Source organism: Paramisgurnus dabryanus, chromosome 4 (genome assembly GCF_030506205.2).
Source record: "Paramisgurnus dabryanus chromosome 4, PD_genome_1.1, whole genome shotgun sequence".
Classification (NCBI taxonomy): Eukaryota; Metazoa; Chordata; class Actinopteri; order Cypriniformes; family Cobitidae; genus Paramisgurnus; species Paramisgurnus dabryanus.
Window position 1 is genome coordinate 15,074,724 of NC_133340.1, and position 26,998 is coordinate 15,101,721.

General features: G+C 47.8%; 1 protein-coding gene across 2 annotated transcripts in view; it reads left to right on the forward strand.

The window, feature by feature from the left end:
- The first annotated feature begins 382 nt into the window (after window positions 1–382).
- LOC135746600 (von Willebrand factor A domain-containing protein 7-like) overlaps window positions 383–26,998 on the forward strand; it is a 108,932-nt gene continuing 82,316 nt past the window's right edge. For both annotated transcript variants that reach the window (XM_065265217.1, XM_065265218.1), the window contains exons 1-2: window positions 383–516; window positions 23,287–23,493. In XM_065265217.1, coding sequence (XP_065121289.1) covers window positions 23,308–23,493 — 186 coding nt within the window. In that variant the 5' untranslated portion in view covers window positions 383–516; window positions 23,287–23,307. The remainder of the gene's footprint in view (window positions 517–23,286; window positions 23,494–26,998) is intronic.

Below are 26,998 nucleotides of genomic sequence, written 5' to 3' on the forward strand. Positions count from 1 at the left end.
AATGTCACCGTATAAGCAGTTTCTCTTTCATTATTACTTTGTCCTACTCTCATTTATCTTTACATCTGTAAACAAAGGTTAATACCGCTTGTTAAGCTCAACAATAAAACTGTTTAGTTTGTAGTCAAAAAACTACTGCACTCTGTGTAAAATGCTGTGTTATTTTTAACCCACATTGAGTCAAAAAGGGACTTACCCAACCTATTGGGTTAAATTAACCCAGAATTTTTTAATGAACTAAAGCAACCCAGCATTATGGGTTGAAAAAAACAGCGTAGGTTAAGCTAGGGGTTGTCCCTTTTTGACAATATTGAAAATAACCAAGCCCTTATTTACTCTTATGCATTTACGGCCCTATTTTAATTTCCATTTAGGCAGTTCCTGTACATCAGGATCATAACCAGATTTGTGACATTCATCCCATTACTGTAAAAATCTGTATGCCCATAAATACTGTTTGGGAAGCTACTGTATGCAGCCAGGTTAGGATATTCTACACATAACATCCGACAGAAGGTAATGTAGCCTTATTAAATTGTGTTGGATAAAAATGATTTTTGTGCTTGTAATGATATCTGATTTATTTACATGATTCAAATAGAAAAATGAAACCTAAAATAAAAAAGTTAAAATTATAAGTTTTTAGCCTCAACCAAGATATCTCTTATATAATTATTGTACATAAAATTACACATTTTACATTTAAGTTCGTAGCCTGGTTGACACAAGACATTGTAAAATCAATAAACAAAATGACAAAGATTATATAAATGCTTTTATTGTATTTACTGAAATTATTTTATTGACTATTTACATACAAAAATATCTTGATGAAAGCAGATCATCTGTGTTTTGCCACCTACTGTAGTATAATCATTCGCATACTATGCAGGGTCTATATAGATGTTTTTATATTTATTTAGTTGGTTTAAATTTATATAATTTTGGTTATTTAAAAAAAACAGATTGTTCTTGTTTTACTTACCTATGCATGTGTATGTCAGTGTATTATGATATTGTGGCATAACTTATGGGGCATACCTCATGCCTCTGAATTGCTCATTTATTTTTTTGTAGAAGGGGCCAAAATACACAAGATAGCCTGCCTGTGAAAACCCATCTGAAGTATTTATTTGTGGTTTACTGTTTTCTACATAAAATCTTCCTACATAATGTAAAGAACATTCTGCAAAAATATAACCTTGATATCTTTAATATTGACTTCATGTTGTTCATGTCAGCAATTAAAAATCATAGTTATATAAATGTTTGAAATTAAACTGTAATGCTCTTTATCTCACACTTACATTTGAAACTGGTTTTCACATTATCACATTTGTATTAGTCTGCTAGCATAATTATCTAACAGGAGAATGTTGGCAACAAATTCAAAATCTTTCTGGACAAAGATTATATCCTTCTCATTTTCAGCGGCGATAAACGGAACCTAAAGAATTGATGGCAAAAGGAAGCTCTGTGAATAAATCATATATATATCTTTCTTTAAAAAAAATAACAGTTAACTTTTAGGAATTGTCAGCCCACAGTCTATAACTCATAGCCTAGAAATCTAGACGCACCCTAGTGGCCGCAAAATATATTTGCTGCCAGGGTTTAGTCTAGGCACAATACACTTAACAGCTCCAAAAACCAAAATTTGGTCAGGCCAATCACATCGTGTGTAGCGTCTGTGGGGCGGGCTTAACATGATGACGACAGAGCTGCAACGGTTCCTACTTGAAAACAAAGAATGGCTGCTGCTGCTGGCGAACAGCTTTCTTTTGAAGCGGCTTTGGCCGCGACTCTGGAGGACTTAGACTTATGTTTTTCTTTGAGAGAAGAGCAAATAACCCTACTGAAGTCCTTTTTAAGCAAGAAAGATGTGTTTGGAGTTTTGCCGACTGGTTACGGTAACTACGTCACCTTCTTCGTTGCTCTGATTGGTCATAGCGCTATCCTATTGCGTGCAGAGGCATTTTGAGGGACAAACTTATATCCCGCCCCTTGCATTGAGCCGTTTGTGTGAAGAGTTGCCAGACATCTTGATGTAGGTCTGGCTAACCAGGCTATATAACTCATGCTTAAAAAGGCAATATACATTAAGAGTCAGGGGAATGGAAACTGTATGCAAACTTTCATACTCGGCTATATGTTTTGTTTGTGGGTTTATTAATTTTAAAAGGGGCAGAAATGACTTAAACTTTAAACGTGTTAGTTTTACTTTCACTTCACACTCAATGTCATTCAGCCACTCCTCTTTACTAGAGCTACTCTTACTGCCACCATTGCACTTCTTGTTGATTTGAGCATTGTAGGCTAATGAGCTGTTAAGTTGATTTTACAGAAACAAACACAAATGCACATACTCAAAAAAGTATATGTCACAAGGTGACGATCTTTCTAAGGGCGGAACCAAAGTTAGGGAAGTTTTGGTTCCGCCCGGAAGTTTTCCCCACCGGGCCGCATATGAAGACGGACCTTTTTACTTCCTGGTTTCCAGGGCGACGCTGTTAGGGCTTTACGAGCCACAGGTGTGAGGCATCGTTTAGGCAAAGTGTGATTGGAGGCTGGGGGACAATGAAGCACTTAAATAGCTCTGTTGGAACACAGAAAGGGCGCGATTGACACGAGAGCGATGTACACGAGAGGGGACTGACACGGGGGAGCTCCTTTGCCGAAGGCAACACAAAGACACGCACCTTCTGAAGAGCCGGAAGGCTCTGTTGATCCGGGGATCGCTAAAGCGAGCGGAGAGAGGACAGAGCCATAGGAGGCGAAAGGAAGGAAAGCTGTGGATCTTTTGAAAGGAGCACCCCGAAGAGTGCATGTGGCTGATGTTATCCACTGTTGTGTTGGTGTGTATTGTAGCGCCGAGTTGGGCTCGCCTGATACGCTATATTTGGATCGTTGTATTGCTCTCTCTCTCCATGTTTGGATCATAGATCGATGTAAATGAGGATGTCGAAGACCTTATAGGTGAAGTGCTAGACGGACACTGACATTGGATGAGAGAAACGGAAGGAGAGGAAAAACTTACCGTTGTGAGTATACATCTGTGGAAAAGTGGTGTTGGTGGCTGGAAAGCGCCCTGTCTAGGTACCTGGAGTTATTATTAGCGTGAAGACAACCAAGGACGAAGAAAGACAGAGATTGTGAGTAACCAAATCCCTTGAAGTAGGTGTTTGTACATATTTGACTTATACATCGTTTGAGTGTTCTTAAGAGAGATTGAGTGGCCCTACCCCTGTACCAGCGTGGTGGGTGAGCCGAAGGTTTCGTGTGAAAGCAGCTACAGCGACGACAACAAACAAACGCTAGGCCGTCTGCCATCTCCCTATTCTCGCCCAGAGCGAAGTGGAAGAGAACGGGTGTCTATTGTGTGCACTGAGCGTGGTGGGTGAGTCTTTGGAAATTTTCACTTGAAGTGGTGCTGTGTAATGCCGTGTATTGCAGTGTGAGTGCTGTGTCTTGTTTGACGTAACCCCGCCTTCAGTCACTTGTCCCGGGACGACGAAGAGGAAAGAACGGCGCTAGAGAATACCTGTACAATAATGCTGTAGTGTGTTTTCAGTTTCACAGAATTACAGAGTGGCGGCGAAGAACTGTGCGAGTGGCAGCGTGTGTGAGTATTACACCTACTATTGTTACCTTACCTGTGGCCTTTTCCTCATCACAGAGTAGAGGCGAAAGAGATCCGCTGGCCCGAGGTCTCGACGAAAGGGCGCCCCGGTCCAGTTTTCGATTGACCAACGGGTCTCGAGGAAAGGGTAGCGCTCGACCCGGTGTGCCGGCGTGGATTTCTCGCCCCTCTGTCATTCAACGAGTTCGCCGAGAGGGTCTTGGCCCCCGGCGTCCCATTACAAATCATTGCCAAATCGACGCATTGCAGAACCAGCCAGCGTAAGTCCGCCACCCTGTAAGTTTCCATATAACCTGTTATGTCTGCTGATTGACAGGAAAGTGAGTGAGTCGTGAGAGCTGTGGAGAGAAAGAGAGCCAGCGTGAACACTGAGATATTGAACTGTGGAGAGAGCCATACCTACCTAGAAGCTGTAACCAGCGCAGAGGTGAGCGAACGCCTTGAGATCGATTACTGTGTCCCTGTAACCCAGCAGCCGTCTGTGGAGAGAAAGAGAGCCAGCGTGAACCCTGAGATATTGAGCTGTGGAGAGAGCCATACCTACCTAGAAGCTGTAACCAGCGCAGAGGTGAGCGAAAGCCTTGCGAACGATTCACTGTGTCCCTGTATCCCAGCAGTCGTCTGTGGAGAGAAAGAGAGCCAACGTGAACACTGAGATATTAAGCTGTGGAGAGAGCCATACCTACCCAGAAGCTGTAGCCAGCAGAGAGTCGTCTGTGGAGAGAGGGAGAGCCCACGTGCACGCTAAGGAAATGAACTGTGTGAAAATCCAGTTGGTGGTGAAGGAGGAGAGCCTAGAGTGGCCGTTATTTTAAGTTCCCCTTTTTCCCTTCCCTATTTATTATTTTTAAGTAAATTAAATAAAGTACATTTTAATTTATGCTTACCTTGTGTGTCTGGTCATTGGGGTGGCTTTGGGAATCTCCTCGAGGTGGAGAAAGGGGCGTGACCTTATTTACATCTGGGTCTACCCCTACCTGTGACAGATTTGGCGTAGTCGGCAGTCCACCTCGGGTTGAGACCAAGGTCCCCCAATGGCCTACCACGTTTTTTTAAAAACCTAAAATTCCCGTCAACACATTATCAGTCCCCAAACAACGTGTTCTCGGGACGAGAACGGATTGGCGGGGGAGGATGTCACAAGGTGACGATCTTTCTAAGGGCGGAACCAAAGTTAGGGAAGTTTTGGTTCCGCCCGGAAGTTTTCCCCACCGGGCCGCATATGAAGACGGACCTTTTTACTTCCTGGTTTCCAGGGCGACGCTGTTAGGGCTTTACGAGCCACAGGTATGAGGCATCGTTTAGGCAAAGTGTGATTGGAGGCTGGGGGACAATGAAGCACTTAAATAGCTCTGTTGGAACACAGAAAGGGCGCGATTGACACGAGAGCGATGTACACGAGAGGGGACTGACACGGGGGAGCTCCTTTGCTGAAGGCAACACAAAGACACGCACCTTCTGAAGAGCCGGAAGGCTCTGTTGATCCGGGGATCGCTAAAGCGAGCGGAGAGAGGACAGAGCCATAGGAGGCGAAAGGAAGGAAAGCTGTGGATCTTTTGAAAGGAGCACCCCGAAGAGTGCATGTGGCTGATGTTATCCACTGTTGTGTTGGTGTGTATTGTAGCGCCGAGTTGGGCTCGCCTGATACGCTATATTTGGATCGTTGTATTGCTCTCTCTCTCCATGTTTGGATCATAGATCGATGTAAATGAGGATGTCGAAGACCTTATAGGTGAAGTGCTAGACGGACACTGACATTGGATGAGAGAAACGGAAGGAGAGGAAAAACTTACCGTTGTGAGTATACATCTGTGGAAAAGTGGTGTTGGTGGCTGGAAAGCGCCCTGTCTAGGTACCTGGAGTTATTATTAGCGTGAAGACAACCAAGGACGAAGAAAGACAGAGATTGTGAGTAACCAAATCCCTTGAAGTAGGTGTTTGTACATATTTGACTTATACATCGTTTGAGTGTTCTTAAGAGAGATTGAGTGGCCCTACCCCTGTACCAGCGTGGTGGGTGAGCCGAAGGTTTCGTGTGAAAGCAGCTACAGCGACGACAACAAACAAACGCTAGGCCGTCTGCCATCTCCCTATTCTCGCCCAGAGCGAAGTGGAAGAGGACGGGTGTCTATTGTGTGCACTGAGCGTGGTGGGTGAGTCTTTGGAAATTTTCACTTGAAGTGGTGCTGTGTAATGCCGTGTATTGCAGTGTGAGTGCTGTGTCTTGTTTGACGTAACCCCGCCTTCAGTCACTCGTCCCGGGACGACGAAGAGGAAAGAACGGCGCTAGAGAATACCTGTACAATAATGCTGTAGTGTGTTTTCAGTTTCACAGAATTACAGAGTGGCGGCGAAGAACTGTGCGAGTGGCAGCGTGTGTGAGTATTACACCTACTATTGTTACCTTACCTGTGGCCTTTTCCTCATCACAGAGTAGAGGCGAAAGAGATCCGCTGGCCCGAGGTCTCGACGAAAGGGCGCCCCGGTCCAGTTTTCGATTGACCAACGGGTCTCGAGGAAAGGGTAGCGCTCGACCCGGTGTGCCGGCGTGGATTTCTCGCCCCTCTGTCATTCAACGAGTTCGCCGAGAGGGTCTTGGCCCCCGGCGTCCCATTACAAATCATTGCCAAATCGACGCATTGCAGAACCAGCCAGCGTAAGTCCGCCACCCTGTAAGTTTCCATATAACCTGTTATGTCTGCTGATTGACAGGAAAGTGAGTGAGTTGTGAGAGCTGTGGAGAGAAAGAGAGCCAGCGTGAACACTGAGATATTGAACTGTGGAGAGAGCCATACCTACATAGAAGCTGTAACCAGCGCAGAGGTGAGCGAACGCCTTGAGATCGATTACTGTGTCCCTGTAACCCAGCAGCCGTCTGTGGAGAGAAAGAGAGCCAGCGTGAACCCTGAGATATTGAGCTGTGGAGAGAGCCATACCTACCTAGAAGCTGTAACCAGCGCAGAGGTGAGCGAAAGCCTTGCGAACGATTCACTGTGTCCCTGTATCCCAGCAGTCGTCTGTGGAGAGAAAGAGAGCCAACGTGAACACTGAGATATTAAGCTGTGGAGAGAGCCATACCTACCCAGAAGCTGTAGCCAGCAGAGAGTCGTCTGTGGAGAGAGGGAGAGCCCACGTGCACGCTAAGGAAATGAACTGTGTGAAAATCCAGTTGGTGGTGAAGGAGGAGAGCCTAGAGTGGCCGTTATTTTAAGTTCCCCTTTTTCCCTTCCCTATTTATTATTTTTAAGTAAATTAAATAAAGTACATTTTAATTTATGCTTACCTTGTGTGTCTTGTCATTGGGGTGGCTTTGGGAATCTCCTCGAGGTGGAGAAAGGGGCGTGACCTTATTTACATCTGGGTCTACCCCTACCTGTGACATATACTTTAGGTTAATATGGTTAATATAATTAATATACCATATATTTGATCTGGAACTATGTAAAGAACTGAAAGTGAAACATTTGGAATGTGTCAGACCATTGGCCTTATTTTTGAGATGCTCTATCAAGTCAAGTCTTGTTTACACTCAGGGTTTCCCGCAGCACTTTGCTGTTCAGGCGGGCCGCCCAAAGGCTGGGGTAAAAATGTTATCCGCGTCCGTGCAGCTTTCCAAGTATACGCCCTGCGGCTACACGCTATACAAATGATTTCTTATTCAAATTATTATTATTATTATTTCTTATTATTCTTTCTATTATTTCTTATTCAAATTATTATTATTAATCTAGCAGGCCTTCAGGGCACCACTAAAGTTTACAGGACATGTCACAGGTCGGGGCGGACCCAGATACTATGAGGTCACGCCACTTTCTCATTTCCACCTCGAGGAGGTTCCCAAAGCCACCCCAATGACCAGACACACAAGGTACGAGTGAAATTAAAATGAAACTTTATTAAATTATTTAAAATAGAAATAGTCAGGGAAGGGGGACTTAAAATAAAGGCCTCTTCTGGCCTCCAGGCAAAGTTAAAAAAAAAGGGGAGGGGACAGGCCTTTTGGGGTTTCTTCTATCCGTGGCGCCCTCCGTTCTGGAGGCAGAATTGCAGGTAACTGGTATCCGTACACTACGGTAAGTACTCTTCGGGTAACTGGTTCGTAGTCTTCCTCCTTTAGAGGGCTCAGGGCTGTAACACAAGATCACACGGCACCTTTAACTGCAACTTTCTCTCTTACTTGCAGGTGGCTAGTAACAATGGATACGGTAAGTACTCTTCGGGTAACTGGTTTGTGGTCTTCCTCCTTTAGAGGGCTCAGGGCTGTAACACAAGATCACACGGCACCTTTAACTGTGTCTTTCTCTCTTACTTGCAGGTGGCTAGCAGCAATGGATACGGTAAGTACTCTTCGGATAACCGGTCCGTGGTCTTCCTCCTTTAGAGGGCTCAGGGCTGTAACACAAGATCACACGGCACCTTTAACTGTGACTTTCTCTCTCTCTTACAGGTGGCTAGCAACAATGGATACGGTGAGGACCCTTCGGATAACTGGTTTGTGGTCTTCCTCCTTTAGAGGGCTCAGGGCTGTAACACAAGTTCACACGGCACCTTTAACTGTGACTTTCTCTCTCTCTTACAGGTGGGCTGGTAGCAGTGGATACGGTGAGTACTTTTGCAGGTATCTAACTTGTACTTAGATGGGACTTCTGATAGCCTACGGTGTATGCAGTGGATGGATTTACTGACAGACCTCCCGTGGTGAGATGGTTACTTGTGGTCTTGACCTCCAAGGCCTCAGTCACAACGAGGGGGTAGGATACTGTCACCGTCGAGCCGAACGCTGCCCTCTCCTCTCCGTACGTGTAGCTCTAGAGATCGGGACAGGGGCGCACCTTTGAAGAGGCTCCGTGACAGACAGGTTACTACACGCTACACTTCTACACACACTGTGCTATCCTTCACATATGTATCAGCATTCGAATCTCTACTCACGCAAAGGTCTGGGTCTTCTGTATAATCCACCACCGACTTCACTATCTCCACAACAGGGGCTCTTGATGCCACGCCCGTCTCCACACTGAAACACTGCACAGCATATGATTTAGTAGCACTTCCGCCCACCGCACGGCGTCTTCACTCACGGCCGACTCACTATAATGGCTCCTGACAACAAATACACAGCACAACACTGCACGACATCAAGTGTACACACTCAGCAAAGTCAAGACTCACCCACGACACACTTCAAGTGACAAATAGTAAGCTCAGGCCAAGATCTTCCCGGAGTCGGCTGTGGACCGGCAGGGCGTTGTAATCGAAGGCTGATGGTTGAAAGTAGCTATTGCAATGATCCTCCTTCCTTATAATGCTGCACTGCCGGCTCACCCACCACTCTGCTCCGTGACAGGGCAGCTATCTTCGTTCGGGTAAGTTGCCACACTCTCTCCCTTGGTCTCCGTGGTGCCCACATTTCCTTCCTCGTTGTATGCAATCCAGTCGTATTTATCCAACGATTTCACAAAGGATGTGCATGTCAAATACTCTCGCAGCATCAATTACTTTCAATATACTCAGCCAACGATTTCTCCTCTTCTTCTGTTTCCAGCTTGCGTCTCATTTAATCCTCCGTCGGTACACCACAGTAGCACAGTATCCACTTCACCACCACATATAACAGCAACCACCGAATATAATGACCCCAGCCAGCACAACAAACCCGATGGGCAAAACGAACCACACTGGTGCTCCTGAGATAAACGATCTCCACTCCTTCCTTTCAGTTCCTTTGGCCGTCTTCTTTCCGCTCGCTTTAGCGATCAACGGCACCTTCGGAGGAGTGGATGTTTAATCCGCCCTTGGCGGAGCGGAGCTTACCCCGAAATCAACTCTCCAGTCAACCGCACGCATACTATGTTTCTATGGGCCTATTTATCTATCTCCTCTTCATTCTTCCTCCAATCACAACTGCCACTTTTAAGTCCGCACACCTGTTTCTTGTAAGCCCTGATTGTATTGCCCCAGACAACCAGGAAGTAAAAGAGTGTTAAAAATTGGGTCCGGGCGGAAACCATCTTCCAGCGGAACCGATCTCCTTCATTTTGGTTCCGCCCTATATAGTCACCCCGTGACATACATTAGGATAGGTGAAGAAAAGTAGCCGATCCACCATTGCAAACACAGTTTAGAACAAACAACAAGACAAACAAGGAACAGGAATCAAACATTATGGTAACGAACATGCTCCACAGCTTTCTATTCTTGGAAGAAGTAAAAATTAAAGAAGAAAAACGATAGTGTGAGTGCAAATGCTGTCTATTTCCTTTGTATAATTGTCTCTAAATATTTTCACGTGCATGTGCTGTTGTACTTGGACTGTACGGGCACTGTCTGCTGGCGGATGGTCCACGCAGATGACCGCGGACCCTCCTGATGACGAAATGACGTCATGCGGATGGCGCTCATATGCGGACATCCCTACTATACCTTCGGCTTAAGTTAGGAAACCCTATCGCCTTAACTAGGTCGTCCAAAAAAATGTATAAAACAATTTCGCTGCACAAAAGGCCATCAAGTGCATCTCAGAGAATAGCGCGGACACGCTTCACACCGCGAGGGGGCATGCGCGCGCCACACGGCCGAAATGAGAAAGACTGGGGCTGAATCCGAAATCGCATACTTACTGTGTAGGTACTGAATTTCACTGGGTACCTACTTAACGTGCGCTAAGGCAGTATGTACGTTCGCGTTAAGTATGGACAGCATTCGCCATGTTGACGTTATCATGTGACATATGACGTAGTAGACTTGTTCGAGTTCATGCGGAACCACAAGAACCGACAGGAGATTGACATCACAATACCGCGAGAGCAATTCGAAATCAGACTTCTCCGTATCTGGAATCGCTCTCACGGTACTTTGATGTCATCCAGCTGTTGGTTCTTACAGCGGTGCATAAACTCGAACAAACCTAATAACAGACATGAAAACGTATGCGTGTGTATGAGGGACAGGTGCACTAACACCTGATTGCATCAGTAACTTGATCTGTAACAGTGTTACAGATACATTGCACATTATTTTGTAGTGGACAAAATAAGTAAAACAAGCAGATTGTAATTTAATATCTATTGTCAGATGACAGCTGTGCTTGAATACAAACTAGACAATGCAGGCAATGTGATTAACGTTATATACATTTTAGTGAAGCAATCTCTTGTATTTACTTAAAACAACATGAAACATGAATAAAAAATGAATGTATAAAACCATCACAATAAATGAAAACGTATAGAAGTGAATCCCATATGAAACGAAAAAAAAAAACTTTATTCAAATGTATTTTTCTAATGTCACAGGAGTGACGATCTTTTAGGCGGAACCAAAAATTTGGAAAGTTTTGGTTCCGCCCGGATGTTTCCGCCCGGGCCGGGAAGAGAAAACACCGGACATCCGGTAGCACCGCGAGGGCTGTAATCAGCCAAACTACGGACAGCTGTGAGTTATTAACAAGAGCGCCGGGTGATTGGACGAAGGCAACACCCAGGCAGATACTTAAGAGCAGTTTAAACCACAGTTGTTGTTGTTGTTAGGACGAGTGTTGGTGTGTGCTGCAGCGCTGAGTTAAACTCACCGGGTACGCCAGTCGGATTACTGGACTCGCTCTCTCTCTCTTTGTGCATCGTGGGATTTCGGCTGATGCAGATATTGAAGACCTTACGGGTTGGAAAGTAAACGGAGACTGACCTTGTAGGAATGAAGTGAAAGAAGACGGAACGTGCTATCGTGAGTACCCATCTGTGTAGTGGTGGTGTTGACGACTGGAGAAAACGTTATCTGTGTAGCTGGAATTATCATACGGAGGAGTTAACCTAAGGAAACGTGAGATAACCGAAGCACCACAGTCGTGAGTAAACGAATTCATTCATTGAGTGTACCTTGTATATACTTGACCTGGATATCTTTTAAGCGCTTTCCAGCAAGAGTGGGTGGCCCTGCCCCTGAGTCAGCGTGGTGGGTGAGCCACCGGATCTTTGTGTGAGACAGCCACAGTGACGGAAAACAACTGCTAGGCCGTGTTACCATCTCCACATTCTTGCCCAGAGCGAGGCGAAGGAAGACGGGCGTCTATTGTGTGCACTGAGAGTGGTGGGTGAGTCTTGGATGTAGAAATTTCACTTTGAAGTGGTGCTGTGTATCTTGCAGTGAGATTGCTGTGTCGTGTCTGACGTACCCCGCCTCCAGTCACTCGCTAGGGGCGCTGAAGAGGAAAACGGATCCTAGAATAAACCTGTGTACGATTATGCTGTGAGTGTGTTTCAGCCTTAGAAAACCACGGAGTAGTTCCTGAAGTACTTTCGTAGCCAGACGCTTGGCGGACTTGTGTTAGGAGTGGCGGTGAAGACCTGTACGACAGGCGGTGTGAGTATTACCAGTTTCATTGCTACTTTACCCGTGTGCCGTTTATCATCACAGAGACAGAGGCGAAGGAGATCCGCTGCCCCGAGGTCTCTACAAAGGGGCGCCCCGGTCCGGTGTTCGATTGCCAACGGGCGTCGAGGAAAGGGCAGCGCTCGACCTGGTGGGACGGCGTGACACTCCCGCCCCTCTGGGGAACCAACGAGTCAGCCGAGAGGGTTTGGTCCCCGGCGCTATCTTGGAAACCACTGTCGGTCGATGCAGTACGCCTAGCCGTGATCGTAAGTCCGCCACCCCGAGAAGTAGAGCATAACCTGTTCAGTCTGTCCATCAATAGGGAAGAAAGCTGTTGTCTGTGGAGGAAGAGAGAGAGAACCAGTGTGAGCTCCAAGGAGACCCGTTGTGAAGGAGAACCATACGTACCAGAAGCTGTAATCAGCGAAGAGGTGAGAGAACTAACCGAGAACGATTCACTGTGCCTTTGTGTCCCAGCTGTTGTCTGTGGAAGAAGAGAGAGAGAACCAGTGTGAGCTCCAAGGAGACCCGTTGTGAAGGAGAACCATACGTACCAGAAGCTGTAATCAGCGAAGAGGTGAGAGAACTAACCGAGAACGATTCACTGTGCCTTGTGTCCCAGCTGTTGTCTGTGGAGGAAGAGAGAGAGAACCAGAGTGAGCTCCAAGGAGACCCGTTGTGAAGGAGAACCATACGTACCAGAAGCTGTAAACAGCGAAGAGGTGAGAGAACTAACCGAGAACGATTCACTGTGCCTTTGTGTCCCAGCTGTTGTCTGTGGAGGAAGAGAGAGAGAACCAGTGTGAGCTCCAAGGAGACCCGTTGTGAAGGAGAACCATACGTACCAGAAGCTGTAATCAGCGAGGAGGTGAGAGAACTAACTGAGAACGATTCACTGTGCCTTTGTGTCCCAGCTGTTGTCTGTGGAGGAAGAGAGAGAGAACCAGTGTGAGCTCCAAGGGGACCCGTTGTGAAGGAGAACCATACGTACCAGTAGCTGTAAACAGCGAAGAGGTGAGAGAACTAACCGAGAACGATTCACTGTGCCTTTGTGTCCCAGCTGTTGTCTGTGGAGGAAGAGAGAGAGAACCAGTGTGAGCTCCAAGGAGACCCGTTGTGAAGGAGAACCATACGTACCAGAAGCTGTAATCAGCGAGGAGGTGAGAGAACTAACTGAGAACGATTCACTGTGCCTTTGTGTCCCAGCTGTTGTCTGTGGAGGAAGAGAGAGAGAACCAGCGTGAGCTCCAAGGAGACCCGTTGTGAAGGAGAACCATACGTACCAGAAGCTGTAATCAGCGACGAGCTGTCATCTGTGGGAGAAGAGAGAGTACAAGTGTGAGCACCAAAGTAACGAGTCGAGGAGGAAAATTCATACTTACCCAGCAGCTGTAGTCGGTGGAGAGGTGAGGAGACTCTCGGGAGAACGATCCACTGTGTCTTCGGGTCCCAGCGGTAGCCTGTGGAGAGAAAGAGGAACAGGAAAGGAGAGTGAGTCGACAACCAAGGAGCTGCGTGGGAAGACGGCGGAGTGCCGTGAACTACACGCAGGTACACGGACGGGAAACAGTACATACCCATATTCATTGTGATTTTATTCTGCCTCCAGGAAGGAAGAGGAGCGCGCCACGGGCAGAGGGAACCAGAGGCGGGAGCCCGTTCCCCGACGCAACTTTCACCCCCCTGTCACTCACTTGCTCGTGGACCCTTGGAGGACAGATTCAGACATTAGTTTTAATTTCCCTTTCCCCAATCCCCCGAATCTTTTAAATATTTAAACAAATAAAGAATATTTTTTTATACTTACCTGTTCCTCGTTGTTGTTTGGTCATTGGGTTGGTTTTGGGGACCTCCTCGAGGTGGGAATTTAGAAGGGGCGTGGCTTAACCACTAGCAGCCAGCCCCTGGCTTGTGACAGATTTTGGCGTAGTCGGCAGGGCCCCACCTCGAGTTGAGTAACCAGACTAGCCCAATGACCGACAACGCGGGGCCCGCAGCCCAACCCCGTGCGGTGCCTGTCTTTATGGGTAGCCCTTGGGTCCAAAAGTATGGAGGGATAGAGTCGGGAATACGACTAACGGAATGGAAGGCCCAGTTGGAGTATTTAGCCGACCTGCAAAGCCTTAGTGTAGCCCAGCGGCTCCAGTTCGTGTTAAACTCCTTAGAGGGAGAAGCGCGGCGAGAAGTACAGGCCGCCCCTGAAGCTGTCCGAGCCAGTGCCCAAACTATATTTCAGTTCCTTACCGAGCAATATGGTGACCACACCCCCGTAGCTGTCCTCCGTTCCCAATTCTTCAACAGTAAACAAGGCCCCCGACAACCCATTAGAGCTTTTGCCCTGAGACTGCGAGAACAGTTCACCCGGCTACAGGCCCGCCGCGACCATGGATTGGGAGATGGCGAGACTTTGCTGCGCGACCAATTCCTCCTGGGGATGAAAGAGGGCCCCGTGAGACAGAGTTTGAGGGTCCAGTTTCGCAGAGACCCCGACCTCACATTTGAAGATCTAAGGAAGGAGGCGTTAGCCTTGGAGGGCGACGAGGTCGAGGTGAGTGAGACCCCAGTATGTGCAGCGGTAAATGAGAGTGTGCCACCACCACCAGAACGCACGGATTGGAAGCAGGCTCTAAAAGTCGAACTGTTGAAGGATGTCCGGGAGCAGATGTCAGAATTATCTAGAACTCTTCTGGGAGAGCTGCGCCAAGGTAGGGCGCGGGAGGAGCCAAGGCCGGCACCCCGGGAGCGAGTATACTCGGAGAGGAGCCGAGAGCCGCCGGGACGCCCAAACCGTTATAATCGACCCCGTTTCGAATGGGATGACCAGGGACGACCAATTTGCAATCGTTGTGGGGAGCCTGGACATTACAGTCGTCAGTGTGGGCCTCGCAGGGCATCTGAAGGGGGTTTTTAGGACGACCGGCCACAGTGGGTCGTGTGGCCGGGACCCCTCGAGAAGACCCGGGAAGGAGGGACAGCTCTAGGCAGCAGATGATCGGGCATAGCCCGGTGGCAGAAGTAAAAGTGTGTGGCAAATGGATTCAGTGCCTGGTAGACACGGGCTCACAGGTAACGATGTTCGCAGAAAGCCTCTCCAAGGAGATATTCGGACAGGAAGGAACACGAGGAACAGAGGCCCCCTGGCTGACGTTGAAAGGCGCTAATGGCCTAGAAATCCCCTACATTGGCTATCGCCTGGCGGATCTTGAAGTGCATGGGGTGGTCGTCCCCCAGAAAGGTGTGATCATTGTTGAAGATAGGTGTTTGGGCGCCCACCGAGCCCTATTGGGCATGAATGTCCTCTCCGAATGCTGGGAGGAGATATTCCAGGCTAGGCCTGGTCCGAGGATTTCACCCACTGAGAGACCCAAGTGGGAGCGTGTAGTGGCCGACTGCCGTCGGGTCCAAATGAACCAGGTGCGTAGAAATCGGGAGGAAGTGGGAAGAGTAATGTGTCGTTTTGCTTTGTCTATTCCCCCTAGGAGTGAGGCTATCGTATGGGCAAGAGTGCCCCTTCGAGAAGCGAGCCCAGAGGAGTGGGTGTTGGTAGAGCCACATACAGACTGCCCACAAGTGGAGGTAGCACGGGGACTAGCGGCGGTCCACCGGGGGAGAATCCCGGTAAGGGTACGGAACGAGCACCCCTATGCAGTACAGCTACACCGGCATCAACGACTGGCTCGGCTGACGACGGTCACACCCCACCAGGTGAGGGAAGAGAGAGACGTCAGTTTTCGTCAGGTGTGCCCCACTGTGATCGAGGTGGCCCTGACCCAGTTGGATGCCCCGGCGAGTAGCCAGGAGGGAGGTGTGCCCAGACACCTAGCGGGTGAGTCACTGCAAGGGGACAACCTGGGACAGGTACAGACACAGAAACTGCAGGCACTCCTTCGAAAGTGGCAACATGTGTTTGCGAGGCACGATGAGGACTACGGGTGCACCAGGGTGGTGGAACACCACATCCCCACCGGGGATGCAGGGCCGAGTAGGGAGAGATATCGACCGATTCCACCTACCTTGTATGCGGAAGTACGTACACTCCTGCAGGGCATGTTGGGCCGGGGCATTGTCCGAGAGAGTAGCAGTCCCTGGGCGGCCCCCATCGTGCTCGTACAAAAGAAGACGGGAGCCTGGAGGTTCTGTGTGGACTATCGCAAGCTGAACCTGGTAACCAAGAAAGACGCCTTCCCCTTACCTCGAATCGAAGACTCCCTTGCTAGCCTCACGCAGTCAGCCTGGTACTCCACCTTAGATCTGGCCAGTGGATATTGGCAGGTGCAAGTAGCCGAGGCCGACCGGGAGAAGACCGCCTTCACGACCCCGTTCGGACTATTCGAATGGGACCGGATGCCCTTCGGACTCTGCAACGCTCCAGCCACCTTCCAACGCTTGATGCAACGCTGTCTTGGAGGTCAGTTGATGGAGTCAGTACTGGTGTATTTGGATGATGTGATTGTGTATTCCCCAGATTTCGATTCCCACCTCCAGCACCTAGAGGAAGTCTTCCGAGCCATGGAAAGGTACGGGCTGAAGCTGCAGCCGGACAAATGCCACCTGTTGCGGCGAGAAGTGAAGTTCCTGGGCCATGTGGTCAGCGCAGCGGGGGTGGCCGTGGACCCCGAGAAAGTCTCCGCAGTTAAGGATTGGGACGCGCCTAAGACTGTGAGGCAAGTACGATCCTTTCTGGGGTTCGTGGGATATTATAGGCGCTTTATTAAGGATTTTTCGAAGATTGCCAAGCCCCTTAACCAGTTGCTGGTTGGCACGGGACGAAGCCGGGGCCATGGATCGCCCTCTATTAACTGGGACAATGAGTGTGAGATGGCTTTTCAGAGGCTGAAGCAGGAGTTGTTACAGGCCCCCATCTTGGCGTATGCTGACTTTTCTGAACCTTTTGTCTTATATACAGACGCGAGCAACCTGGGATTGGGGGCAGTATTGGCCCAACGGCAAGAAGGAACAGAGCGGGTGATCGCTTATGCGAGCCGGAGTCTCCATCCGGCAGAGAGGAACGACGCAAATTACAGCTCCTTCAAGCTGGAACTGCTGGCCCTGAAGTGGGCCCTGAGCGAAAAGTTCAAGGACTACCTTTGGGGAGCTAAGGTAACAGTCATCACCGATAACAACCCTCTAGTACATTTACAGACGGCGAAGCTGGGGGCCGTGGAACAGCGATGGGTGGCTCAGCTGGCCAACTTTGATTATAAGCTGCAGTATCGGCCGGGACGAGAGCATACGAACGCGGACGTCCTCTCAAGACTACCTGAGGGAAAGAGCCCCAGACGCCAGGGGTATCAAAAGGAGGATAGCCGTGAGGAGGGCTACATGATCGGGGCCGTGGAGGCGCCAGGAGGTCAGCAGGAAGCTGCACCAGGGAATTGGGGGTGGGACCCCCGCCGCTGGATAGAGAGGCAGGCCCAGGACCGGGACGTGTGCCAGGTGAAAGTGTGGGTAGAGCAGAGCAAACGGCCAACGTCGGCGGAAAGATTGGCCCAGACGGAGACTGGGAGAAGATTACTGGGGCAGTGGGAGAAGTTAGAGCTACAGGAAGGAGTGCTTTGTAGGAAGACCCGCGACCCGAAGTCGGGCGAGGAAGTGAGCCAGATCGTGGTACCCGCCGACCAGGTAAACGCATTAGTCACAGCCTATCATGACCAGTTGGGACACCAGGGACAGGAGAGGACCGTATCCCTACTACGGAGATTTTTTTACTGGCCTGGGCTGGAGGCGTCTGTGCATGACTCAATTCAAGCCTGCCCCCGGTGTACACTGTTTAAATCTAGACGAGAGGCCCGAGCGCCGATGGTACCCATCCATGCAAAGGCCCCCCTCCACATAATGGCAATGGATTTCCTGACGCTGGGCCGTCCCCAGGACCGTTATCAGAACATCCTGGTGATCACAGACCTGTTTACTAAGTACGCCTGGGCGGTCCCGACGCTTGATCAGACAGCCAACACCACCGCCACAGCTCTATGGCGCAATGTGTTCCAGACATTTGGATGTCCCGAGTTTCTGCACTCCGACCAAGGGACCATTTTCGAATCTAAAGTAATCCGTGAGTTGTGCCAGTTGTATGGATGCACTAAAACCCATACGACATCATATCATCCCCAGGGAAATGGAAGCTGTGAGAGGTTTAATCAGACCCTATTGGGACTACTGGGGACGTTGGATCAACGACAGCAGAGCGACTGGGTGAGTGCTTTACCAAATCTTCTGCAAGCATACAATAACAGTGTTCATAGCACGACGGGGTATGCCCCCACTTACCTGATGTTCGGCAGACACGTCCGGATGCCCACTGACCTGGTCCTGGGAGTGGCCGCGGACCGGGAAGAAGTGAGTGTGACGGAGTGGGTGGGGCGCCACCACCAGCGGTTACATTTTGCATATGAGCAAGTGTCAAAGAAGATACAGACAGCGGGAGAAAGGAACAAACGGTTGTACGATCGGACTGCTCGAGATGCCCCCCTGTTACCAGGTGAGAGGGTCCTGGCGAGGGATAACCGGCGACAGGGAAAAGGAAAGCTGAGCGACCGCTGGGAGGCTATCCCGTATGTGGTCTGTAAGCAGCAGAGGCCGGGACAACCGGTGTATACCATCCGGCCCGAGGGAAAACCTGGGCCCGAGCGGGTGGTACACCGAAACATGCTTCGCCCCTGCCCGAACTACCCCGAGGCTGCGAAGGAAGGGCCCATGGAACCAGTACCGGGTCGACCTGTGGTGGCGCTGCCCCCGGCGGCTCAGATGCAACCAGCGCTGGCACCCGAACCGGTTGAACCTCCAGCTGCCCAGATGCAGCCAGAGCTGGCGCCTGAACCGGCCGAACCTCCAGCTGCCCAGAGGCAACCAGAGTTAGCACCCGAGCCCGTTGAACCCGATTCACCCGTGAGACGTTCCCAACGGGAGAACCAACGACGCCCCCCGGCCCGGTACGGTGAGTGGACGACACCGAGGCATTCCAGGGACTAGAATGCATTGGCGGGGGAGGATGTCACAGGAGTGACGATCTTTTAGGCGGAACCAAAAATTTGGAAAGTTTTGGTTCCGCCCGGATGTTTCCGCCCGGGCCGGGAAGAGAAAACACCGGACATCCGGTAGCACCGCGAGGGCTGTAATCAGCCAAACTACGGACAGCTGTGAGTTATTAACAAGAGCGCCGGGTGATTGGACGAAGGCAACACCCAGGCAGATACTTAAGAGCAGTTTAAACCACAGTTGTTGTTGTTGTTAGGACGAGTGTTGGTGTGTGCTGCAGCGCTGAGTTAAACTCACCGGGTACGCCAGTCGGATTACTGGACTCGCTCTCTCTCTCTTTGTGCATCGTGGGATTTCGGCTGATGCAGATATTGAAGACCTTACGGGTTGGAAAGTAAACGGAGACTGACCTTGTAGGAATGAAGTGAAAGAAGACGGAACGTGCTATCGTGAGTACCCATCTGTGTAGTGGTGGTGTTGACGACTGGAGAAAACGTTATCTGTGTAGCTGGAATTATCATACGGAGGAGTTAACCTAAGGAAACGTGAGATAACCGAAGCACCACAGTCGTGAGTAAACGAATTCATTCATTGAGTGTACCTTGTATATACTTGACCTGGATATCTTTTAAGCGCTTTCCAGCAAGAGTGGGTGGCCCTGCCCCTGAGTCAGCGTGGTGGGTGAGCCACCGGATCTTTGTGTGAGACAGCCACAGTGACGGAAAACAACTGCTAGGCCGTGTTACCATCTCCACATTCTTGCCCAGAGCGAGGCGAAGGAAGACGGGCGTCTATTGTGTGCACTGAGAGTGGTGGGTGAGTCTTGGATGTAGAAATTTCACTTTGAAGTGGTGCTGTGTATCTTGCAGTGAGATTGCTGTGTCGTGTCTGACGTACCCCGCCTCCAGTCACTCGCTAGGGGCGCTGAAGAGGAAAACGGATCCTAGAATAAACCTGTGTACGATTATGCTGTGAGTGTGTTTCAGCCTTAGAAAACCACGGAGTAGTTCCTGAAGTACTTTCGTAGCCAGACGCTTGGCGGACTTGTGTTAGGAGTGGCGGTGAAGACCTGTACGACAGGCGGTGTGAGTATTACCAGTTTCATTGCTACTTTACCCGTGTGCCGTTTATCATCACAGAGACAGAGGCGAAGGAGATCCGCTGCCCCGAGGTCTCTACAAAGGGGCGCCCCGGTCCGGTGTTCGATTGCCAACGGGCGTCGAGGAAAGGGCAGCGCTCGACCCGGTGGGACGGCGTGACACTCCCGCCCCTCTGGGGAACCAACGAGTCAGCCGAGAGGGTTTGGTCCCCGGCGCTATCTTGGAAACCACTGTCGGTCGATGCAGTACGCCTAGCCGTGATCGTAAGTCCGCCACCCCGAGAAGTAGAGCATAACCTGTTCAGTCTGTCCATCAATAGGGAAGAAAGCTGTTGTCTGTGGAGGAAGAGAGAGAGAACCAGTGTGAGCTCCAAGGAGACCCGTTGTGAAGGAGAACCATACGTACCAGAAGCTGTAATCAGCGAAGAGGTGAGAGAACTAACCGAGAACGATTCACTGTGCCTTTGTGTCCCAGCTGTTGTCTGTGGAAGAAGAGAGAGAGAACCAGTGTGAGCTCCAAGGAGACCCGTTGTGAAGGAGAACCATACGTACCAGAAGCTGTAATCAGCGAAGAGGTGAGAGAACTAACCGAGAACGATTCACTGTGCCTTGTGTCCCAGCTGTTGTCTGTGGAGGAAGAGAGAGAGAACCAGAGTGAGCTCCAAGGAGACCCGTTGTGAAGGAGAACCATACGTACCAGAAGCTGTAAACAGCGAAGAGGTGAGAGAACTAACCGAGAACGATTCACTGTGCCTTTGTGTCCCAGCTGTTGTCTGTGGAGGAAGAGAGAGAGAACCAGTGTGAGCTCCAAGGAGACCCGTTGTGAAGGAGAACCATACGTACCAGAAGCTGTAATCAGCGAGGAGGTGAGAGAACTAACTGAGAACGATTCACTGTGCCTTTGTGTCCCAGCTGTTGTCTGTGGAGGAAGAGAGAGAGAACCAGTGTGAGCTCCAAGGGGAACCGTTGTGAAGGAGAACCATACGTACCAGAAGCTGTAAACAGCGAAGAGGTGAGAGAACTAACCGAGAACGATTCACTGTGCCTTTGTGTCCCAGCTGTTGTCTGTGGAGGAAGAGAGAGAGAACCAGTGTGAGCTCCAAGGAGACCCGTTGTGAAGGAGAACCATACGTACCAGAAGCTGTAATCAGCGAGGAGGTGAGAGAACTAACTGAGAACGATTCACTGTGCCTTTGTGTCCCAGCTGTTGTCTGTGGAGGAAGAGAGAGAGAACCAGCGTGAGCTCCAAGGAGACCCGTTGTGAAGGAGAACCATACGTACCAGAAGCTGTAATCAGCGACGAGCTGTCATCTGTGGGAGAAGAGAGAGTACAAGTGTGAGCACCAAAGTAACGAGTCGAGGAGGAAAATTCATACTTACCCAGCAGCTGTAGTCGGTGGAGAGGTGAGGAGACTCTCGGGAGAACGATCCACTGTGTCTTCGGGTCCCAGCGGTAGCCTGTGGAGAGAAAGAGGAACAGGAAAGGAGAGTGAGTCGACAACCAAGGAGCTGCGTGGGAAGACGGCGGAGTGCCGCGAACTACACGCAGGTACACTGACGGGAAACAGTACATACCCATATTCATTGTGATTTTATTCTGCCTCCAGGAAGGAAGAGGAGCGCGCCACGGGCAGAGGGAACCAGAGGCGGGAGCCCGTTCCCCGACGCAACTTTCACCCCCCTGTCACTCACTTGCTCGTGGACCCTTGGAGGACAGATTCAGACATTAGTTTTAATTTCCCTTTCCCCAATCCCCCGAATCTTTTAAATATTTAAACAAATAAAGAATATTTTTTTATACTTACCTGTTCCTCGTTGTTGTTTGGTCATTGGGTTGGTTTTGGGGACCTCCTCGAGGTGGGAATTTAGAAGGGGCGTGGCTTAACCACTAGCAGCCAGCCCCTGGCTTGTGACACTAACAAACCATCACATATTTACTGTCAGCTCAACACAGCTTTGACAATTCGACAGCTTTATTTTCATGAATCAGCTGAGCACTTTAATTGTGGTATATCCAGGGTCTGTGCGTGAAGTCTGGGTGCTGAGGAACAGCCCTTTGTGTGTATCGAAATCACCCGATTGGCTGATCTCCGGTCGATTGCTTTGCTTTCCTGTGGCATCATGGGAAAGCTGGGATAGAAGTGTCCATCCGATGCACGCTTCAGAATTTGGGCGGACTCAGTAGGGCATCCGGGGATTTCTCGCCTACTGATTTTATGGATACTGAGGATTCGGACGTACTACTCTGTTCACGTGCTGTTTCCCCTACTACATTTTCAGTAAGTAGGCGGTTTCGGACAATACGTAACTACACGTGCCTCTGAATCTCGCGAGAAATAGTCCAAAATCCCGCAAATTTTCGCCTACCCTTTTACGTATACTGAGGTTTCGGACATACTATTCGTTCGCCTACTGCTTTTTGCCTACTATATAGTATGGCAGTATGCGGTTTCGGATTCAGCCGTGGTCTGGACTGTCACTGTCTGAAGGATAACTAGCCAGTTGATAAAACATCTCGGAGAATAGATTTTGTTGTTTGAGCAACCTGCTAGCTAGGTTTTACGTGCCTGTTGATTAGATATAATTGTTGAGCGCTCTTGCTCACGTTATCTTAAGATAATGTTAGTAATAGTGGGAAAAAAATCAGTTTTTACAATTTTTGCAATGGCATTCGCCAGACATTCAAAATCTGCTTTAGTTTGTGTTTATTAACCCTTTAGTTTCACTTCATCATGCAGCTATTCCTGTTAGAGGTATCTGTTAAAAACATTTAATTCATTAATAATCTAGGATGTGTTAATTTTCTGTTGTAGTTTCTTCAAAATTAGGTTTTATTTGACTGTTTTAAATAAAAATATTAAAATTTTCATCATGATGTGTACGCTCTGCCCCTTTGATTGCCACACCCCCAGACACAAAACCACCCACCCAACCCTACCACCTTAACTAACACATTTTCTGTGGGAAACCCTGACACAACCAATTTACCAAGGATGAAGTGTTATTTTTTTCTTCAATTATTATTATTATTATGTAAGTGACCTAATGCTGTTTGTGAACATTTCTGTTGACTAATTAATCCTCCCATAATCTTGCAGCAAAGCCATTGTGGACATTTATTTAAAGCTGCTTTCTTTGTAGATTTATAGAAACTGCATGCTAAAATTGCTTTATATTTTAATTGTACATTTTCCCATAGGACCTGTGCTTGTGGACAATCATGATGTCACTGATGGTAGTGGCTGTATTTCTCACCTTTCAGTCTCCCTGGGCAACAGCTTTCAAACCCTTATATTCCGAGGGCTCCCTCACCCATCGACAAATCACTGAGATGGCCATTCTCCGCAAGACTGCAGAAGTGTGCCGTGACGTAGCCATTGCTGAGGGGCAAGACCTCAAGCTAACTGTAAGAACTTAGGGGTGTAAGCCATTGAGGTGCAAGGGGTTTTGATTATTTCAGAACTCAGGGATGGAGCTTGACAGCAAGCCAAATTGTTTGCCATTATTAATGTTAAGACAGGATGTTCGACAGAATTTGTGAAATAATTTCATGAAAATAAATATTAAGTCATTTATACTCACCCTTATATTGTTTAAATGCACACTATTTAAGATTTTTGGAATAAAATATTTAAAAATCACTAGCACAGTGCACACTGTCAGAAAAACTGTCTGCTGGACTGTGGTTTTTAAAATGAGGTGTGCGCCTTCTCGGGAGTGCCAGAGCATGTCCAAGAAGGTGCACCGCACAAGCTTCTCCTGCCCAATAAGCTAACAAATTTGGCCTGGTTCACAAAACAGCAATACTATAGCCTTGCCAGTATATGTGTATGTCAGTAATGTTCTCAACTAGGCCTGGCAAACTCGATTCCTTTTAAGGATCCGGGTTATTGTGAGTCACTTACTAAAGTGATCCGTGTTGTGTGAGTCACTTGAGTCAGTATTGCTAAATTGCCAAGGAAACTCAGTACCAGTGTTGGTCAAGTTACTTGGAAATAGTAATTAGTTACTGATTACTGATTACTTCCCTAAGAACGTAATCCCGTTACTTTACTGATTACTTATTTTCAAAAGTAATTAGTTACTTTACTAGTTACTTTACTAATTACTTTTAAAAAACATGATGCACGACCTGAATATGCTACAGTATGCTACAGGGCCAGGTTGCATAAAGGACCTTAAAGGGATAGTTCGGCCAAAAACGATATTAAACCCATGATTTACTCACCCCCAAGCTGTCCGAGTTGCATATGTCCATCGTTTTTCAGACAAACACATTTTCGGATATTTTAGAAAATATTTTAGATCTTTCTGTTCATTAAATGTAATGTCACGGGGTCCAGCAATAGTCCACGACCTTCAAGTCCAAAAAAGTGCGTCCATCCTTCACAAATTAAATCCAAACGGCTCCAGGATGATAAACAAAGGTCTTCTGTGGGTAATCTGTGCGGTGTTGTTGTAGAAATATCCATATTTAAAATGTTATTAACGTTATAAACTACCTTCCGGTAGCGCCGCCATCTTAGACTCAGGAGAGAGTATTAGCGTAGTGTACGCACTTTTCTTAGTGACGTATGACAAATTCGGAGGGCGGGGGCACAGAGCAGCAGCAGAGAAACTCTGTACGCTGCGTAAGCTCTCATCCTGAATGCGGATCACTCCAAGATGGCGGCGCTACCGGAAGGTAGTTTATAACGTTAATAACATTTTAAATATGGATATTTCTACAACAACACCGCACGGATTACCCACAGAAGACCTTTGTTTATCATCCTGGAGCCGTTTGGATTTAATTTGTGAAGGATGGACGCACTTTTTTGGACTTGAAGGTCGTGGACTATTGCTGGACCCCGTGACATTACATTTAATGAACAGAAAGATCTAAAATATTTTCTAAAATATCCGAAAATGTGTTTGTCTGAAAAACGATGGACATATGCAACTCGGACAGCTTGGGGGTGAGTAAATCATGGGTTTAATATCGTTTTTGGCCGAACTATCCCTTTAAGTGTAATTTTCCCTTAAATTCACCCTTATGTTTCATTTAAACTTAAGGTTGTTGCAAAAAAAACCCTTAAGCTTTTTCTGTTGCATCTCCATGGCAACAATAGTATTTTATAAACCTGGGTCGCTGTCGTGAAACATTTAACAATTACCCTTACCTAAGAGAACCATTTAAGGGATTATACTGTATGCAACACCCTTAAATTATTCTCTTACTGTAGGTAAGGGGAATTTACCCCTTTAGTGTCATACTTAAGGGAAAAACTTAAGGTGCTTTATGCAACCGGGCCAAGACCTTTCAGCCTAATTCTATTCTTTCTGCATATTCCATCATCTGAAATTGAATCAAATGAAACATTATCTGTTTTAACCTCTCGACGCGCACTAATTCGTGGGCGTGATGGCGTCGTTTTTTTTTAAGCCTACTAACAATATCTATATAGCATACTGTCTACAAACATTAATAATATTAATATCAACATTACTATACATCGTTTAAAAGGTCTAACGTTACGGGTTTAGCATCAGTGTATGGTGAGGGTCTCTGTTTTGAGAGACATGCTCTAGCATCATAAATGTAGTATTTTGTTACAGAAGTCCAGAGACAACATGCAGAATCTAAACGGGACTTCTTACCTTATAACGATCGCAAGTCGAATCTGGTCTGTTTCAGTTGTGTGAATAACCCATAAAATCAGTCTAATAAAATTCATCAAATGACAATTTTTGGTTACACTTTATTTTGATAGTCCACTTTAGACATTCTACTAACTATAAATAACTTTGCAACTACATGTCAACTAACTTTCAATAATTTGCAACTATACGTCAACTAACTGTCATTAGAGTATTAGTAGACTGTAAGGGTTGGGGTTAGGGAAGAGGTTTGGGTTAGTGGAATAAGTTGACATGCACATGCAAAGATACTTCTAGACAGTTGAATGTCTGTTGAGATATCATCGCAATCAAGTGTTAGTAGATATTAAGCAAACAGTTTACTAATTATCTAAAGATTGGTAGTTGATAAGTAGTTGATAAGTAGTTGCAAAGTTACTTATAGTTAGTAAAATGTCTAAAGTGGACTATCGAAATAAAGTGTTACCCAATTTTTGTCCACAAATGCTTATAATCCATGAAATATAGTAGTCTGTTGTTTACATCAGATTTCGCGTGAACGTGAGATGGAGCCGCAGCAGTCACGTCAGCTTGTCCACAAATGCGTATAATCCATGAAATACAGATATATAGTCTGTTGTTTTACATCAGATTTCGCGTGAACGTGTATGAGATGGAGCCGCAGCGGTCATGTCAGCTGGGGGTTCAGGGATTTTTTCAGTAAGTTTCATATTGCTGTGCCGGCTTGCTAGGTGTTTGCTTAGATCTGAGGTGGAATTTTTCGCTGTGGATAAAAGTTTTATTCCCACGCAGAGTGTACAGCGCACGCTGATGTTTTTGTCACCTTTTGCTGGGTTAAACTCAAAGTAATGTCGGTACTTCCAAGCATTAAACGCTGCATAGTCTTGTTCTCTTCCGCGCTCCATGTTGTCTTCTCACGTTCAACAACACAGTGACTGACGGCGCGGCGCTCATACGTCATTGTCACTCGACTCGCGTCACGACACGAGAGAGTCTCACGAAAAAAAATCAAGATGAAAAAATAACGCAGTTTGCTAACGGGGAAGTAACAGTAATCTAATTACTCGTTTTGCAATTGTAATCCCTTACTTTACTCGTTACTTGAAAAAAGTAATCGGATTTATACTTCTAACGCGTTACTGCCCATCACTGCTCAGTGCAGACCCACTTGTAACCGACTGATCCACGCGACTCGAGATTCTCAGAGCCGGAAACATTGCAGACTCACAGACCATGGACATGAGACTCGCTCTACAGATCCACTAACCGGC